The sequence below is a fragment of the Orycteropus afer genome, unplaced genomic scaffold (genome assembly GCF_000298275.1).
Source record: "Orycteropus afer afer isolate SDZICR_OR568_19922 unplaced genomic scaffold, OryAfe1.0 scaffold00322, whole genome shotgun sequence".
NCBI lineage: Eukaryota > Metazoa > Chordata > Mammalia > Tubulidentata > Orycteropodidae > Orycteropus > Orycteropus afer.
In genome coordinates, this window is record NW_006921909.1 from 1,164,783 (window position 1) to 1,183,060 (window position 18,278).

Here is an 18,278-nt window from a genome sequence, read left to right on the forward strand (position 1 = left end):
AGGAGTGGCTGGTGGGTTTGAACCACCAGCCTTCTGGTTAGCAGTCAAGTGCCTTAGCCACTATGCTACCAGAGCTCCCAATAATTCACTTAAGTTTAAAAAAAAAACAATTTAACAATTATATATTTTTATTTCCAGAAGTTCTATTTGTTATTTTTTATTTGTTTTAAAAATTTACCTGATCATTTTTTAGTGTCTTTTGCTTGCTCATTTTTGTGATTCCATCTTTTTCCCTTTAGATATTACATACATAATTATTTTATGGGAGCTCTGGTGGCCTAGTGACTAAAGCATTTGACTGCTAACCAGGAGGCTGGTGGTTCAAACCCACCTACCACTCCTCGGAAGGAAGACTGGGCAGTCTACTTCTGTAGAGATATTGCCAGGAAACGCAAGGAGGGGTCACTATGAGTCAGAATCAACATGATAGCAGTGAGTCTTTTAGTTTTAATTATTTCATACTCTTGAACTGATCTTTGTAAAAGCTGAAGGCTTTTTCATTCTAAATTTCTCAGTAGTACAGTATTTCTCCAACTTTTTGCGCCACCTGAAGGGTCTTGTTAAAATGTCAATTCTGAGACAGTAGCTCTGCAGTCAGCCCTGGAGTTCTGCATCTCTAGCTCCCAGGGATGCTGATGTTGTTGCTCTGTCCACCTCTCTTTATGTAGAAGGGTGAGGTACACTAGACACACAATCATATGCAGTGAACCTGGATGGAAAGAACACATGTGTAGATTAAGTGATTTTGGTGGTATCTTGGTTTTGGAGTTAGGTGGTGGGTTCTAATATGATTCCATTGTTACAAGATAAATGTAGTAAGTTTTTAAGTCATTATACTTAGGAATAGATATCTAAGTTCTCGGTAACAGGGTCTCAATTTTGAAGTAGGGGTCTCACTCTGCCATGCTTTGGGAGTCCTTAGTCAGTTGCAGCAGTACATTGACAGGGAACTTCCAGAAATTCAAGCCAGGTTCAGAAGAGGATATGGAACAAGGAATATCATTGCTAATGTCAGATGGATCTCAGCCAAAAGCAAAGAATATCAGAAAGATGTTTACCTGTGTTTTATTGACTATGCAAAGGCATTCAACTGTGTGGATCACAACAAATTATGAATAACATTGTGAAGAATGGTAATTCCAGAACACTTAATTGTGCTCATAAGGAACCTGTACATAGACCAGGAGACAGTTGTTCAAATAGAACAAGGTGATACTGCACAGTTTAAAATCAGGAAGATGTGTGTCAGGGTTGTAACCTTTCATCATACTTATTCAGTCTGTATGCTATGCAATTGATCCAAGAAGGCAGACTATATGAAGAAGAACCCGGCATCAGGATGGGAGGAAAACTCATTCACAACCTGTGATATGCAGATGACACAACCTTGCTTGATGAAAGGTCTTGAAGCATTTACTGATGAAGATCAAAGACTACAGTCTTCAGTATGGATTACACCTCAACATAAAACAAAAATCCTCACAACTAGACCAATAAGCAACATCACAATAAATGGAGAAAAGATTGAAGTTGCCAAGGAGTTCATTGTTCTGGGATCCACAATCAACACCTATGGAAGCAGAAGCCAAGAAATCAAATGGCATATTGCATTGCACCTATCTGCTGCAAATGAACTCTTTAAAGTATTTAAGAGCAAAAGTGTCAATTTAAAGACTGAGGTGCACCTGACCCAAGCCATTGTCTTTTCGATAGCCTCAAAAGCATGTGAGAGCTGGGCATTGACTAAAGAAGGCCTCAGAGTTAATGCATTTGAATTGTGGAGTTAGTGAAGAATACTGAATGTACCATGGACTGCTAGAAGAAGGAACAAATATGTCTTAGACAAGTACAGCTGGGGAATTCTCCTTAGAAGTGAGAATGGCCAGACTTCGTGACGTGACTTGGTCATGTTGTCATAAGGGACCAGTCCCTGGAGAGAGATACTTGGTAAAGAGGATCAGTGAAAAAGGGGAAGACTCTGAATGAGATGGATCAACAATCAAGCATGGCGACAACTGTGAGGATGGTGCGGGACCAGGCAATGTTTTGCTCTGTTGTACATAGGATCACTCTGGGTCAAAACCAACTAGACGGCACCTACCAACAGTCATCTTTATCAAAAGAAGAGTTATAGCCCCTTTCTCTTGATTGTTCCATTGTGGCATTATTAGGGTTCATGTCAGTCTTTTTAAAAAATAAATAATTATAGAAAATGTCTAAAGCAAAAGACTCAGTGAAGTAACATACACAATTATTCATCACATTTATTTATAGAACTGTAGAGACCCTCCTCTCATCTTAATTTATCTTACTAACCTCACATACTCCTTCATTCATTTTTCAAAACATATTTATTGAACATCTACAACATGCTGGGCACTGTGCTATTCATTGGCAATACAAAGATGAGCAAGAATGGCATTTTCCCTGCCCATACTAAGTATGCACTCTGGTGGGACTGACTCAAGATCAGCAACAGCAAGTTGCAGCACATTTAGGGAGAAAGCAATTAGTTCCAATTCACTCCAAAATATACATCTCAGATTGGAAGTAACATTGGCTTCTTTGCTTGATGTTATAATCATGATTTCCCCTAGATTTATCCTGAGTTTTTTTGTTTGTTTGTTTGTTTTTAATTATTAGCTCTCAGTTGTAATAATGCATGAATCTGACCAAATACTGTCCTCCTTAATTTAAGTATTTCTCAGGGAAAAAAAAAAAAAAAATGACCCTTGAGGAATGATCTTGCCAATTCAAGTGTTCTGTAGATGAAGTCTTAGGACTTAATAAATTTATCAGGATAGTTTGTAGATGCATGGGGTATAAAGATTTCAGAAGATTGTTACACCATTCTAGATCCCTAGGGGTATAAAGAGAGTAGCATTTCAGCAACAGAGAACTACATTAGCAGCAGGGCAGGGGTGAGAATGGTGAAGAAAAAGCCTTCAACCAGGGAGACCAGAGATGATAATATTGTTTCCTGAACTTGGTGTGTCCAGCTGAGTCTTGCCTAAAGCCAAACTGCCTTTCCAAAATGCTGAATAAGAAAAAGAAGACCAGACTTGAATAGGGTAATTCATTTCTAAAACTTGAACTTTTTCCACAAGCAAAAAGTTTATATATATATAGTTATTTGCATGCAAATTTACAAAGTAGATTCCTTTTACATGCTATAGTTCATACACATTTTTTTTCATGGCACTGATTACAATTCCCACAATGGAATAGCTCTCCTCTCACCCCCTCATGGTTACTCCTTCCCTATGTCCTTCTTACCTGTCTATCTAGCTTTCCCTTTATACAAATGCTGGCCTTCTGATCTCTCATGGTTGACTGTTCTAAGGAGTGCATCTCCCTAGGGTAGGTGCTCAGCTCATAGGACTTTCTATTGTTTGGCTGAGAGCTAACACAACAGGACTGAGTCAAGTCTAGACCTGAGTGGTAACCCTAGGGTTTTACAGGTCTCTATCTGACCAGTAATTCTGGATATTTTTATGTTTTTGAAATTTGTTCCACATTTCACCTCCCGCTCTATCCAGGATCTCCAATTTTGATCCCTTTCTGAGTGATTGGTGTTGGTAGCCAGGCACCATCTAGTTCTTCTGGTCTCAAGGTTGTACAGGATGAGGTTCCCATGGTCCATTAGTCCCTTGGATTGTTTCCATTTGTCTTTGATTTTCTTCACTCTTCTTAAGCAGAAGTTTTTGAAGCTCAAGATTAGGCTCTATGTTTGTGATTTTCTGCTTCTTCATCTTGCCATATTGAGTCATTAGAAGGTATGGCTCTCAAACACTCGCTGTTGTTATTTCTTAAGAAAAGAGTTTTGGGGTTTATAACTCAGGCTTTACGTCTGTAGAACAACAGTTCTCAATTTTGGCTACAAATTGAACCCTAAGGAGATTTGAAAACACTGATGCCCAGGTTTGACCATCAGACATTCTGGTTTGATTGGCCTTTGGGTGGCCAGGGCACAGGAATTTTAAAAACTCCACAAGTGAGTCCAACATAGAGCAAAATACAAGAACCACTGCTGTGAACTACTTAACATTCTTTTTGTCTGAGCTCCACATTTTACACATGAGGGATATGATGCCCAAAGAGGTTACATGCTTTTTTGTTTTTGTTTTTAAATAGCTTTTACATTTTACAATACTGTCTAGAGCCCAAGCCAAAGTCAGAACCAGTATCCCCCGGTGGAGGATTCTTTTCCCTGTGCCCTGCTGGGGTTCATCATTGCTGACTTCTAGCCACTTCCAAGGCTTGGACATCGAACTCCTTTGGCCAGTGTTGCTTGTTTCTTAGCCCAGGAGAATGTTAGTCTTCTTTGCTCAGTCCATCAAGGGCAGAAAATGCAGAAACTAAAATATCTTGCCACTCCTCGGAAGGAAGGTTGGGCAATCCTACTTCCATAGTGATACTGCCTTGGAAACCCAAGGAGGGGTCGCTATGAGTCGGGGCCGACTCGATGGCAAACAACAACAACAACAACAACAAAATATCTTGCAGCTGGGAAAGAGTGGGATCATATGAGTGAAGGGAGGCAAGAAAAAATTCAGGGCACAACCAGAAGACATTTCAGAGAAATATCACACCAAGCAATAGTGCCATTAGTCAAGGAGAACCTGACTGTAGCAGTGGAATAAGCCAAATAAGTGAACTTCCAAATGAGCTGTGAGTAGAGGACATCCTGATGAAAGGTTGGCAAGGTAAAAACGTTGTTAAAATGAAAGAATTGGGGTTGAAGTTAGGCCACATATTTTGGCCAATTTTCTTCAAAACATCTCACACCTGCTCATGACTGGCTTTTTGTTCATGATTAGAGACGTCCACAGTGATTTCAAGAGCGTTTTTGTAATCAGGAGACTTGTCTGTGCTAAGTGGATCTCAGTGTAAGTCCATGGCCTATTGTGTGGCTCTGGCCATAAATTCAGGCACAGGATATCAATGGAGTTTCTAGACATTGCCTTGAAAAGATGAAAAAATTAGCAAGGGAACAATAGTGTCTGTCCAAGCTTTTCCTCAGCTTTTGTGGTAAGAGAAGAGATGGGGAAGAAAGCATGTTCCTTTGAATTCTCTTCCAGAATAAGTTAACGGATGTTATTTTTAGAAACGGATTCATGATCTTATAAAGTAACCAGATGTGTATACTGTTATACTTCCCAGGACTTTTTCATAGATCAACCTAAGTAAGTGGTCTCCAAGAAGGGATACACAGAGCTTCCCAGGGAGCCTGTTAGCATTTTATAAAACATATTTTGAGAAATGCTGGTCAAGAAGAACCTTTTGATATTCCATCTTGTTAGAAGGCAGGTAAATTTAACAAAGTTCTCTCCGGAGTGGATTCCCTGGGCGGTGCAAATGGTTAAGGGGCTCAGCCGCTCACCAAAGGGTTGATTTAAATTCACCCAGATGCATCTCAGAAAAAAAAAAAAAAGGCCTGGCGATCTATTTCTGAAAAACATCAGCTACTGAAAACTGTATGGAACACAGTTCTACCCTGACACATATGGGGTTGCCATGAGTGGGAACTGATTTGACTGCAACTGCTTTTATTTTTATTCCAGGGTTGGCTTGTAGCAATTTTAAGGGCTAGTGAGGGATTCTGATTGTCTGGGGGTGGTCCTCTGAAATTAAACCTATCAAGAGATTATGTAGGGAGGGAGGTTCTCTCAACTTTCCCACCAGCTTTTTCCTCAGACCATATCGTGGGCTCTGTGGGAGGTTCGGCTGATGGCACGGAGTTATTCTGTTAGAGACAGTGTACATTTGTACCCTGTCTTTTCCAGTCACTGTAACTCTTCCTTGAAACACAAGAAAGAAATCATTCTGCAATGTTCACCATACTTTATTGACATTTTTTGTTAAATATCAAAGTTATTTGGAAGAGTTTAACAAATGCGAGAAATATTTCCAGCTACGACTCATCTTTTTCTTGATTTTCAAAAATCTAGATCAGAAGTTAGCAAACTTTTTCTATGAATGCCAGATAGCAAATATTTTAGACTTTGCAGGCCATATGATCTCAGTCACAACTACTCTCTGCTATTATAATGTGAAAGCAGCCGTAGATAATATGTAAACAAATATGTGACTGCTCCAATAAAATTTTATTTACAGACTTATGAACAAGTCTCCTCTCAGACTAGTTTCCCTGTCCTTTTCTTTTATTTTTAATTTCTCATTTACAAAGTCCTGTTTTTCCCTAGCTTTTAACTGTTAAAAACTCTGTAATAGTTTTCCTTTGAGTTTGTGTGTTCTTATCCCTGTAGCCCTGAAAGGTCACTGAATTCTGTATGAATGCATGGCATGATACAACTAATTTTAAGAGCCTTCTGTAATTACAGTTTGCATTAACTATACTTGTCAACATTTTTTTGGTGGTGTTGTTTCATTTACAAAAGCAAGCAAGAGTTGGCCCAAGGGCCATAGTTTCCTGAACCCGCATCTTAGATGAGGATATTCAGTGAGAAGAATCATTGTATGGTGAGCACGTGGCCTATTGCTCCCAATTCCTGGTGAATTTTAAAGGGCAAGCGTGGAATGAAGGAAAGAAGTATTTGGATGAAAAGTTTCAGGATTAGAAAGTTCAGATCCAGTCACAGTAGAAAACAAAGATTCTTTTTTCCAATCAATATTTTGAATCAAAAGTTGAAACTCTTCTTGTAAAACAATACTCTATCTTTTCATCCTTCTACCCAAAGGTTCTGGTTCTTTGTTGACAGAAACCTGATTTTTCCTTGATTTTAAGCCTTCAGTAAAAGGTGCTATGTAAGTTCAAGGACGAATCAAGACAATATTATGGTAAGGACTCACAGGTCTGAAGGAGGACAAGGATTGAGATAGAGAGAACAGAGGTCAAGATTCCACACGAATAATGAAAAAGTACTCATTTTGTGTTTTTAATCTAGGGCTGCTGCTTCTACAAATATAAACTAAAATAAGCACATCAGTGCCCATTGTGACTATAAACTAAAATGAACACATCAAACCTTTATCATTATCCTCATAGCATTCCAAGATTGCACATGGTATTTTAACAATTTGGTAAATTCTCCAGACGTGTGTTCAGATATCTTTAGGTTCTAACTTAATAGAATGTTTAAACAGAATGTCATCCAAAAGAACACTTATTCCTCCATCATCAGCCTCATGCCAAATTGCTGAAATTAGCAGATATGACCTCAGTCGCACTCATTTGTTTTAGTGTAATTGAAAAATGCGATTGCAGCTAACTTGGACAAGTTCCATACTGAGAACTAGCGCTGATGCCTCAACAACAGCTGAGCAATGAGACGTTGGTGAAAATTAGAGCAGATGTGTAAAAGCACATGTCCTGTCATTCCATGTGAAGCTAAACACACTGTCATCACTCAGATGTGAAATTGATAATAATACGAGTATCTCTTGCTCAACAGAAGTTGAACTAAGCCGCAAATCACGCACCCATTCTTTGGAACTTTTATTCAGTTTCCCCACAATCTGGTTTGGGGACCATGGTGCTTCCTGCCAGGGGCATAGCGAGGGTAATGAGCACCCAGGGGGAGTCTTCAAATTGCTCCCCTCCCCCCAATTTCAAGCTGGATAGACACTGATAGCTACCTTCCTCCCACACGTCTGGCTGCCTCAGTCCGGCGCCGTTTATATTTGTGACACCTCATCTCCTATCATTCCGCGCCTGGTCTGGGGCCCCCTTGGACTTGGCCCAGCAGCAAGTATTCCCCTTTGTCCCTTCCTCGCTATGTCTCTGCTTCTCACAGGATGTCTGATTCTCTATATCATTTTTTCTGTTGTCAAACTCTTGTAACTAGCTAGTCTCTGACAGTGAACATTTGGGCAGGGGAAAAAAAAAAAGTCCCACTTTAATGTGCTAAGAACCTACCAAGACACTAATCGTTATGAATTGAGAAATCAACACAATTAATGTGCTAATTAGCATCACACATCAGCTGATCAGAAGTAAAGCACCCCAGCTTGGAGTACTGAGAAAGAATGACATTAGGGAAGATTATAGGATTAAGCAGCCTATTATTTCTCAGGGGTAAATGTTTGAACAGCTTGGAGGATATGCTCCGCGTTTGGTTTTTACCTCTGCCTGTTGAAAGCTTGCGCACCTTTCTTTGTCTGTTTACAAACAGGCGTTCTGATTTCTGATACTAAAAGGATTTCCATACAGCAATTTAGCTTCTCTTTAGTAATATAGCACTGAAGGGGAGCTAAGCAAGGATCCCCTTTAAATTTGTGAGTAACCAAAGCTGTGGGAAGGAAATGTGACTTCCCACAGAAGTGTCCCATAGGTGCCAACCCAAGTTTTCCCTAAAGGAATTGTAGAGTCTTAGGTTGAAATTCAGTCTCAGAACCAAAATGTTTTCTAAAAGGCCCCACAGAGCAAACATAGCAGCCACAGCACATTACCTTGCCAGAGTGGCATACTACCCCCCTCGGACTTAGATCACTTTCTTCTCTGAACATGATGTAGAGGGAGCCTCTCTCTAGACATTACTAGTAACTGGGCTTTCACCTATTTATGCAGCAAGTCTTTATGGAATGTGCCAAGAGTGAGTCCAGTGGGGAGGATGTGAGCTGTCATATTGTACATTTATGCTTCAGAGTTTCCAGACTGGATATTTTTTCACAACTCATTCATGACAACCTTTATATTTGACTGCATTGTTCTCCCTTGTGATATATACCAAAAAACACCAAACCAAATCCACTGCCACTGAGTCCATTTCAGCTCATAGCAACTGATAGGACAGAGTAGAACTGCCTCATAGGGTTTCTAAGTCTGTAAATCTTTAAGGAAGCCGGCTGCCACAACTTTTTTCTGCAGAGTGGCTGGTGGTTTAGAACTGCTGACCCCATCTAGCAGCTGAGCTCTTAACCACTGCCCTACCAGGGCTCAGTATTAGATATACAGCACTTAGAGAGCCAGGATAAGAACAACACACCCATGTTCATTGCAACACTATTTACAATAGCAAAAAGATGGAAACAACCTAGGTACCCAACAACAGAAGAATGGATAAACAAACTATAGTACACACACACACACACACACACACACAATACTATGCAACCCTAAGAATAATGGGAGATCTGGTAGCATAGTGCCTAAGGCATTTGACGGCTAACCAGAAGACTGGTGGTTCAAACCCACCAGCCACTCCTCGGAAGGAAGGTTGGGCAATCTACTCCCGTAGTGATACCACCTCGGAAACCCAAGGAGGGGTCGCTGTGAGTCAGGTCTGACTCAACAGCACAGAACAACAACCTAAGAATAACATAGAATCTGCAAAACACTGCATAACATGGATGAACTTGGAGGACATTATGCAAAGTGAAATAAGTCCATCACAGAAGGACAAATACTGTATTAGTCTGTTATTATAAAAAGTCAAGGAAAGGTTTTTATATGGAGGAAATTTTCTGGGTTGGTTATGAAGGGTGGGAGGAGAGAGAAGGAAACACTGCTAGATACTTGGAGACAACTATTGATTTGGGTGAAGGGAAGGGCAATGTACCAAATGTGAGTGACCAACACTGTGGCATTGAGGAAGAGGAAGACAGAGAGGTACAGACAACAAAGAGGAACCCTTTTGCACATACAGTACTGCATTGTCAGCGATGGAAAACATTGATATACGGGTGGATAGATGGGAGGGCAGGCTAAACGATTAGGTATGGCTATGCAGGGAGGAGTGTGCCCATGACCATGTATAGGGTTGGCAGACAATATTTCTACAAGTTTATTTGTATGTTCTGTAAGAATTTCCAGGTATATAGTAGAGCTGGGGAGCTCTGGTAGCGTAGTGCCTAAGGCACTTGATTGCTAACCAGAAGGCTGGCGGTTCACACCCACCAGCCTCTCCTCAGAAGGAAGGTTGGGTAATTTACTTCTGTAGTGATACCACCTTGGAAACCCAAGGAGTGGTCTCTATGAGTCAGGTCCAACTTGAAGGCACATAACAACAATAACATAGTAGAGCTGACAAGAGATAAGGTTGTAGTCACTTCTTGGCCACAGCCAGCTACCTGGAGGGAACAAGTAGTTGGACCTGTGGGCTCAGGACCATGGTCACAGAGGACATCAAACTCAATTGGCATAACAAACCAAAAAAAAAAAAAAAAAACTCACTGCTGTTGAGTTGATTTGACTCATAACAACACCTCCTTGGGTTTTCAAGGCCATATCATTATGGAAGTAGATTGCCCAACCTTCCTTCCGAGGAGTGACAGGTGTGTTTAAACCACCAGCCTTCTGGTTAGCACTCAAATGCTTTAGCCACTATGCTACCAGAGCTCCTGGAGTTGTTTTCAGGTGCAATGAAATTGGCTCCCATTCACAGTGATCCTTTGTATATCAGAACAAAACACTACCCAATCCTGTGCCATCCTCAAAATTGTTGCTATGCTTAAATTAAGCCTATCTCTGCAGCCACTGTGTCAATCCATCTCGTTGAGGGTCTTCCTCTTTGTCACTCTACTTGATCAAGCATAATGTCTTTCTCCAGGGACTGGTCCCTCCTGGTAACATGTCCAAAGTATGTGAGAGGAAGTCTCACCATCCTTGTCTCTAAAGCTGTACTTCTTCCAAGACAGATTTGTTCATTCTTCTGGCAGTCCATTTTATATTCAATATTCTTCACCAACATCATCATTCAAAGACATCAGTTCTTCTTGGCTCCTCCTTATTCACTGTCCAGCTTTCACTTGCATATGAGGCAAAAGAAAATGCCATGGCTTGGATCAAGTGCCCCTTAGTCCATCTTTGCTTTTTAACATATTAAAGAGGTCATTTGTAGCAGATTTGCCCAATGTGATATATTGTTTGATTTCTTGACTACTGCTTCCATGGGAGTTGATTGTGAACCACTAAAGCCAAAGATGAAGAAATTAAAGATTCCTACCAACTTCTGCAGTCTGAAGTTGATCAAACATGCAATGAACATGCATTGATAATTACTGGTGATTGAAATTGTGAAAGCTGGATACAAAGAAGAAGGATCAGTGTTGGAAAATATGGTCCAGGTGACAGAAACAATGCTGTAGATAATGTCTTAGAATTAGGAAAGATCAATGACTCATTCAGTGCAAATTCCTTTTTCAACAACATAAACAGTGACTATACATGTGTCCTCACCAGATGGAATACACAGAAATAAATTGACTGTATCTGTGGAAAGAGTATGGAGAAGCTCAATAATATCACTTAGAACGGGGGGTGGGCAGACTGGAGAAAAGACCATAAATTGTTCACATGCAAGTTCAAGCTGAAGCTGAAAAAAATTAAAACAAGTCCATAAGAGCCAAGGTATGGACTTGAGTATATTCCACCTCAATTTCAAAACCATCTCAAGAATAGATTTCACATCACACAGTGAACTCTAATAACCAAGACCAAACAAGTTGTGGGGTGACAGCAAGGACATTATACACCAAGAAAGGAAAACGTCATTAAAAAGGCAAGAAAGACAGAAAAGACCAAATTTATGTCAGAAAGGACTCTGAAACTTGTCCTAGAACATAGAGACATTAATGGAAGGAAGTTGTCTGGAGTAGGTTACCCATATGGCTTATCATGACTTGTAATTTGGCCAAAGTGATTTACAGGATGGTGATTCTAGAGGAATTAGAATGAAGTCAGGATCAAGGAGTAAATTTAGCTAGACTGCATTCACAAAATTTGTTGTGATAAATGGGGCTGGTGGAACCACTTTCTTCCTGGATAATAAGGCTTCTGGGGCCCTGAGTGGTGCAAACAGTTCACTTGACTGCTAACTGAAATGTTGATGGTTCAAACACACCTACAGACACCTAGGAAGACAGTCCTGGCCATCTGCTTCCGAAAGATCACAGCCTTGAAAACCCTATGGAGCGGCCCTGCTTTGCACACATGGGTGGCCATGAGTTGGAATGCACACACTGGCAACTAACAACACCAAGGCTTCTACATATGCATTTCCTCATCCCACCTTTTTAGATTCAGATGGAAGATAGGAGCAGTAATGTAAACTCAAAGTTAAAAACTAAACAAGGCATCCTTCAAAACTGCTGAAGGCAGAGTGACAGTTTCATTTTAAGCACGTAAGTATCTCTAAGAGGTAAAGTGCCCAACATCTCTGTTGGTTTTAGAGACTGTGCCTCCCCAAGGACCCAGTTCATCTCCGTTCAAGCTGGCCATACCTCCCTGCATCCTCCTCCACTCCTCCTGGACTCTGGCTGGCTTTCCCAGCTTCAAGTCTCCGGCAGAGTTTCTGTTAAACCACAACGCTTATCAACCATCCTCATTATCCTCGGGGGCATATTAAATGTCAGATGAAAACACTGCAGAATTGGACAAGCAATTATTTAGTTTTACAACAATTTCTAATTATTAGAGCTTGCCGATTTTTCACTTGCAGCAGTCAGAGATGAGGAGGAAAAACAGAGATGAGCTCACCAGCTCTTACTTGATTTTCAACAGTCTGGGAACAGGATGTGATCTGCAAGCAGCATGATCCAAAGAACACAAAAAGAGGTGCAAGCTAGGGCAGCAATTATGCGGGAGCTTACTTTAGCTATCTTTTTACAAAATCATTTTGTTCAAGATCTTCTCTCCAGTCACTGTTTTCTCTGAGGTTGCTCTTACCCACTCCAGCTATCACTGATCAAGGAACTCCATGGACATAGTGAGTGGGGTGAAGGAGACTCAAACAGCAATCAAAGAGGGTCTGTGATGGAGAACCTTATGCAACAAACCCATCGAGAAGGCGTGGATTAGCTACGTTCCAAAAAACCAAAAACCAAACCAAATCAATTCCAATTCCCAGCAACCCCCATTGGGTTTCTAAGGCTGTAAATCTTTACAGAAGTAGATTGCATCATCTTCCCCCAGCCAAGCTGTTGGTGGGTTTGAACTGCCAAACTTGTGGTTAGCAGCACATGCCTTACCCAGCCAAATGCCTTACCCACTATGCCACCAGAGCTCCTTAGCTATGTTAGCATTTTAAAAAAAAACATTTGCTGTGTAGTTAGTTCCCACTCATGATGATTCTATGCGTGTCATAGCTCACCAGGCCTTTCTTCTGAGACCCTCTGGACACCAACCTTACCTTACTGTTAGCGGCCAAGCATATTAACCCATTTGCATCCCAGTGACTTTGGTCTTTGTGTATATGTGAGTTAATTTGACCTTCTCCATGTCAGATTTAGCAATGCCCTGAACACTGGATAACTGTGGTGAGGAAAACCAGAGAAAGCCACTTTAGATTTGCTAGTTCTCAACCTGTGTTTGAGAAAAAAATTGAATGGCTAGCAAAATGTAGATCAGTTTATGAGACCTCATTGTATGGAGTCCCATTACTTACTTGTCATTTGGTTAACCCCTTATCTTACCCAGAAGACTTCTTTAGCATCTGTTGGGTAAAACTCTTCTTCTTTCCACTGCCCCAATCAAGACTTATCCTGGTTCTGAGGCTGCCGTCCCTTGTTCCAAGTTCCAACCTCTACAGAAGACTTGAGAGGAGTGGAGAGCAGCTGGACCAGGAGAGGGAGGAAGGAACCTGCACAGGAACACTGCTCCTTTCTTTGCCTTCTGCAGGCAGTAGAGGCTGTCTCCCCTTGTCAGCCACGAGCAAATCCACACTTCCTCTCCCAGCATCTGATTCAGGAAAAGAGAGGTACTGGCCAATTAACCAGGGGAAGTTTCTCTGTGAGGGCTCTGGAGAAGGAATCCTTCTAACCACAAGTCTTCAAATCACACTCTTGTTGTTAACAGTTATCCTTAAGAATGTTTCCATCATAAAGAGCAAATACCGTAACTAGAATAATAGAATCATTAACCATACATCTAAGGGTCTCCATAGGAACTCTGGTAGCATAGTGCCTAAGGCACTTGACTGCTAACCAGAAGGCTGGTGGTTCAAACCCACCAGCCACTCCTCAGAAGGAAGGTTAGGTGATCTACTTCCGTAGTGATACTGCCTCAGAAACCCAAGGAGGGGTCACTGTGAGTCGGGTCCAACTCAATGGCACATAACAACAATAACAAGGGTCTCCACTGGTCTACTGGTGGCCACTAATTAACTCTGAAGTTGAATAATCTCAATATGTATAAGGAGTCCCTGGGCAAGACAGATAAGTTTAAGTGTCAGACTACTAACCAATAGGTTGGCAGTTCAAACCCACCCAGATGGACCTTGGAAGACAGGTCTGGCCATCTGCTTCCAAAAGGTCACAGCCTTGAAACCCTATGCACACATGGGATCACTATGAGTCGGAATTGACTCAACTGGCAACTAAAAACAACAACAAAATGTGTAAGTTGGGATCATTTATAACAGGGATAATTATGTGCTTTGTTTCTTTTTAGATAATTTTGTTATCTAAAAAAAGCAAGGGGAAAAAATAGAGAAGTTTCAAAATCCTTGGCAGCTTTTATCCATTTGGAGGAAATTTTGTTTCAAAATCACCCTGTGACTTAAATTGCTTTCAAAATATTTTACCCCAAAATACCCCGTGGGGAGCTCTGGTGGCATATTGCCTAAGGCATTTGACTGCTAACCAGAAGGCTGGTGGTTCAAACCCACCAGCCACTCCTCTGAAGGAAGATTGGGCAATCTACTTCCATAGTGATACTGCTTCGGAAACCCAAGGAGGGGTCACTATGAGTCGGATCCAACTTGACGGCAGTGAACCCAGTATATTTTCAAAATAGAAAGATTCCTGAGCCCATCAAACCCCTTTCATGAAAGGTATAGTCTATATTCTTATCTACCTACATCCCTGCAAAATATATTTGCCAAATAAAACACAAGACACCAGATCAAATTTGAATTTCAGATAAACAACAAAAAACTTTTTAGTATAAGAATATTTCAACTGTAATATCAATTTTATTATAGAGTTGTCTCAAAAGTATGCATGGGCCATTTATACTAAAATATCATTCCTTGTTTATTTGAAATTCAAACTTAACTGAGCATCTTATATTTTATTTGCTATATCTGCCAACCCTACCCCAAAAGGAAAAGTATGAATCTTTCATAGTTCCATCATCGATCGCCACCTGACCACCTTCATTCCATTCCTGATTCAAGCCTGGTCTTCAGGAATAAATGGGAATATTTTCCAATGGTGGGAAACAAAATTTAGAACAGTTGGTACTGATGAGTATTGAAAAATACAGTCCCTATGAACCAGGTGAATAGGGAACCTAGGCAACTTTTCTGAAATCTAGATATGCAAATTAGATTCTAAACATGCTCATTTTCAAAAGCTTCTACCATAATTAATGTATATAAACCTGGCACAATTAAGATCCAGAATGTTTTTAATGTTTAAGCCAAAAGAAGTAAGGGATTCCTCAAATTCTTAAAATCAGTTAAGAACTAGGGAGACTTGGTTACATTTTATTTTGGTATTTGTATTAATTTGATGTGATTGCTGAACTTCAGCTCATTCATTGTCTCTTTCTCACCCTGATTCTCTCTTTCTGTGTCTCCCCCTACCCCTTTTCTTCCTCTGTTTTTATCTTCTTTTTCTAGTTACCTGAACAAAAATAAACACCTGACAGTTATCAACAAGGATGCATTTGGAGGAGTATACAGTGGACCAACCTTGCTGTGAGTAAGACATCAAGAGAATATTTGTCCTTTTTTTTTTTTTTTTTTTTTTGGAGGGGAGAAAAGGATTAAAAAAGGAGCAGTTGATGTTCATGATAAGGGATCTTATTGTCTTACAGGGCTCCTTCTGATGCTTTTCTTCCCAACTGTACAGGCTACTCTTTGGAAGAAAACCCATGTTTTATGAGACTCAGTAGGTCCTGTGCTCTAACTTGTCATCCTGTTGTCTTACCAAGCAGCTACTTCTGTGTGGACATTCATAGTGACCCTGTCATGGAAAAATAATGTGCACCTCATGTGGACCACTACCCCTCTTCAGCGGAAGCTTGTGTGAGGCTGTGACAGTGAACAGGTTTCAGAGGGGCTTCCAGACTAAAGATTCATGTCTTAGTTCTCTAGTGCTGCTATAACAGAAATGCCACGGTGAATGGCTTTAACAAACCAAAATTTATTCTCCCGCAATTTAGGGGGTTAGAAGTCCAAATTAAGGGCACTAGCTCCAAGGGAAGGCTTTCTCTCTCTGTTGGCTCTGGGGGAGGCACTTGTCATCAATCTTCCCTGTGGTGAAGGAATTTATTAGTACAGGAACCCTAGGTCCAAAGGATGCAGTCTGTTCCTAGCTCTTCTTTCTTGGTGGTACTAAGGTCCTTCTTTCTCTGCTCACTTCTCTTTCCTTTTATCTCTTGTGAGATAATGGTGATGCAAGCCACACATCAGGGAAACTCCCCTTACATAGATCAGTGCTGTGACCCGAGAAAGGGTATTACATCCCACCCTAATCACCTTACAACTTATTGAGTGGTCACATCAGATCACATCATGGGGGAATGTAATCATTATATAACTGCCAAACCACTGGGAATCATGGCCCAGGCAACTTAATACTTATTTTGGGGAGATATAATTCAATCCCCAACACACATCTTCCAGTTTGTTGTATTGTGGTGGCTGTGTGTTGCTGTGAGGCTAGAATCTGTGCCACTGGCATTTCAAATACCATCAGGGTCACCCATGGTGGACAGGTTTCAACAGAGCTTCCAGACTAAGACAAACTCAGAAGAAGGAAGGGACCATCCACTTCTCAAATAATTGGCCAGTGAGAATAATATGAATTTCAGTAAACCACTGTCTGATATATTACTGGAAAACTTTATGAATATCCCTGAAATGCTGGCCAATATAGTGCCAGAAAATGAGCCCCTGTGGACAGAAGGCACTCAAAATATGTCTGGGGAAGAGCTGCCTCCTCAGAGTAGAGCCAGCCTTAATGATGTGGATGGAGTAAAGCTTTTGGGACCTCCATTTGCTGATGTAGCACAACTCAAAATGAGAAGAAACACCTGCAAACATCCATTAATAACTGGAACGTGGAATGTATGAAGTATGAATCTAGGAAAATTGGAAGTTGTCAAAAATTAAATGGAACCCATAAAGATTGATATCCTAGGCATTAGCGAGCTGAAATGGACTGGTTTTGGCCATTTTGAATCAGACAACCATATGATCTACTATGACGGGAATGACAAATTGAAGAGGAATGGCATTGTCACAAAGACTGTTTCAAGATCTGTGCTAAAGTGCAATGCTATCAGTAACAGCATAATATCCATACACCTACATGAAAGACCAGTTAATACTACTATTATTCAAATTTTCACACCAACCACCAAAGCCAAAGACGAAGAAATTGAAGATTTTTACCAATTTCTGCAGTCAGAATACCCATTGAGATGTTTCAACAAACGGATGCTGTGCTGGAGGCACTTCTTCAGTTATGCCAAGAAATTTGGAAGACAGCTACCTGGCCAACTGACTGGAAGAGATCCATATTTTACCTGTTCCAAAGAAAGGTGTTCCTACAGAGTGTGGAAATTATCGAACAATATCATTAATATCACACACAAGTAAAATCCTACTGATGACAATTCAAAAATGGTTGCAGCAGTGTATTGACAGAGAACTTCCAGGAATCCAAGCTGGATTCAGAAGAGAATACAGAATGAGGAATATCACTGCTGATGTCAGATGGATCTTAGCTGAAAACAAATACCAGAAAGATATTTACTTGTGTTTTATTGACTATGCAAATATATTTGATTGTGTGGATCATAACAAATTGTGGATAACACTGAGAAGAATGGGAACTCCAGAACACTTAATTGTTCTCATGAGGAACCTGTGCATAGACCAGGAAGCTGTTGTTCAAACAGAACAAGGGGATACTGTGTGGTTCAAAATCAAGAAGGGAGTGTGTCAGGGTTATATCTTTTCACCATACTTATACATTCTTTATGCTGAGCAAATAATCTCAGAAGGTGGACTATATGAAAAAAAAAATGCATCAGGATTAGAGGAAGAATCATTAACAACCTGCGATATGCTGACAACACAACTTTGCTTGCTGAAAGTAAAGATGACGGGAAGCACTTACTGATGAAGATTAAAGACTACATACAGTCTGCAGTATGGATTGCATCTCAACATAAAGAAAATGAAAGTCCTCACAACTGGACCAATAAGCAGCATCACAATAAATGGAGAAAAGATTAAAGTTGTCAAGGACTTCAAATTACTTCGTTCCACAATCAACACCAATGGAAGCTGCAGTCAAGAGATCAGACAACATATTGCATTGGGCAAATGTGCTGCAAAAGACCTCTTTAAAGTGCTGAAGAG

General features: G+C 40.6%; 1 protein-coding gene across 1 annotated transcript in view; it reads left to right on the forward strand.

Moving 5' to 3' along the window:
• TSHR (thyroid stimulating hormone receptor) overlaps positions 1-18,278 on the forward strand; it is a 214,473-nt gene that overhangs the window by 153,754 nt on the left and 42,441 nt on the right. The window contains exons 6-7 of the mRNA XM_007951972.2: positions 3,822-3,863; positions 15,525-15,602. Of these exons, the coding sequence (XP_007950163.1) occupies positions 3,822-3,863; positions 15,525-15,602 (120 nt within the window). The remainder of the gene's footprint in view (positions 1-3,821; positions 3,864-15,524; positions 15,603-18,278) is intronic.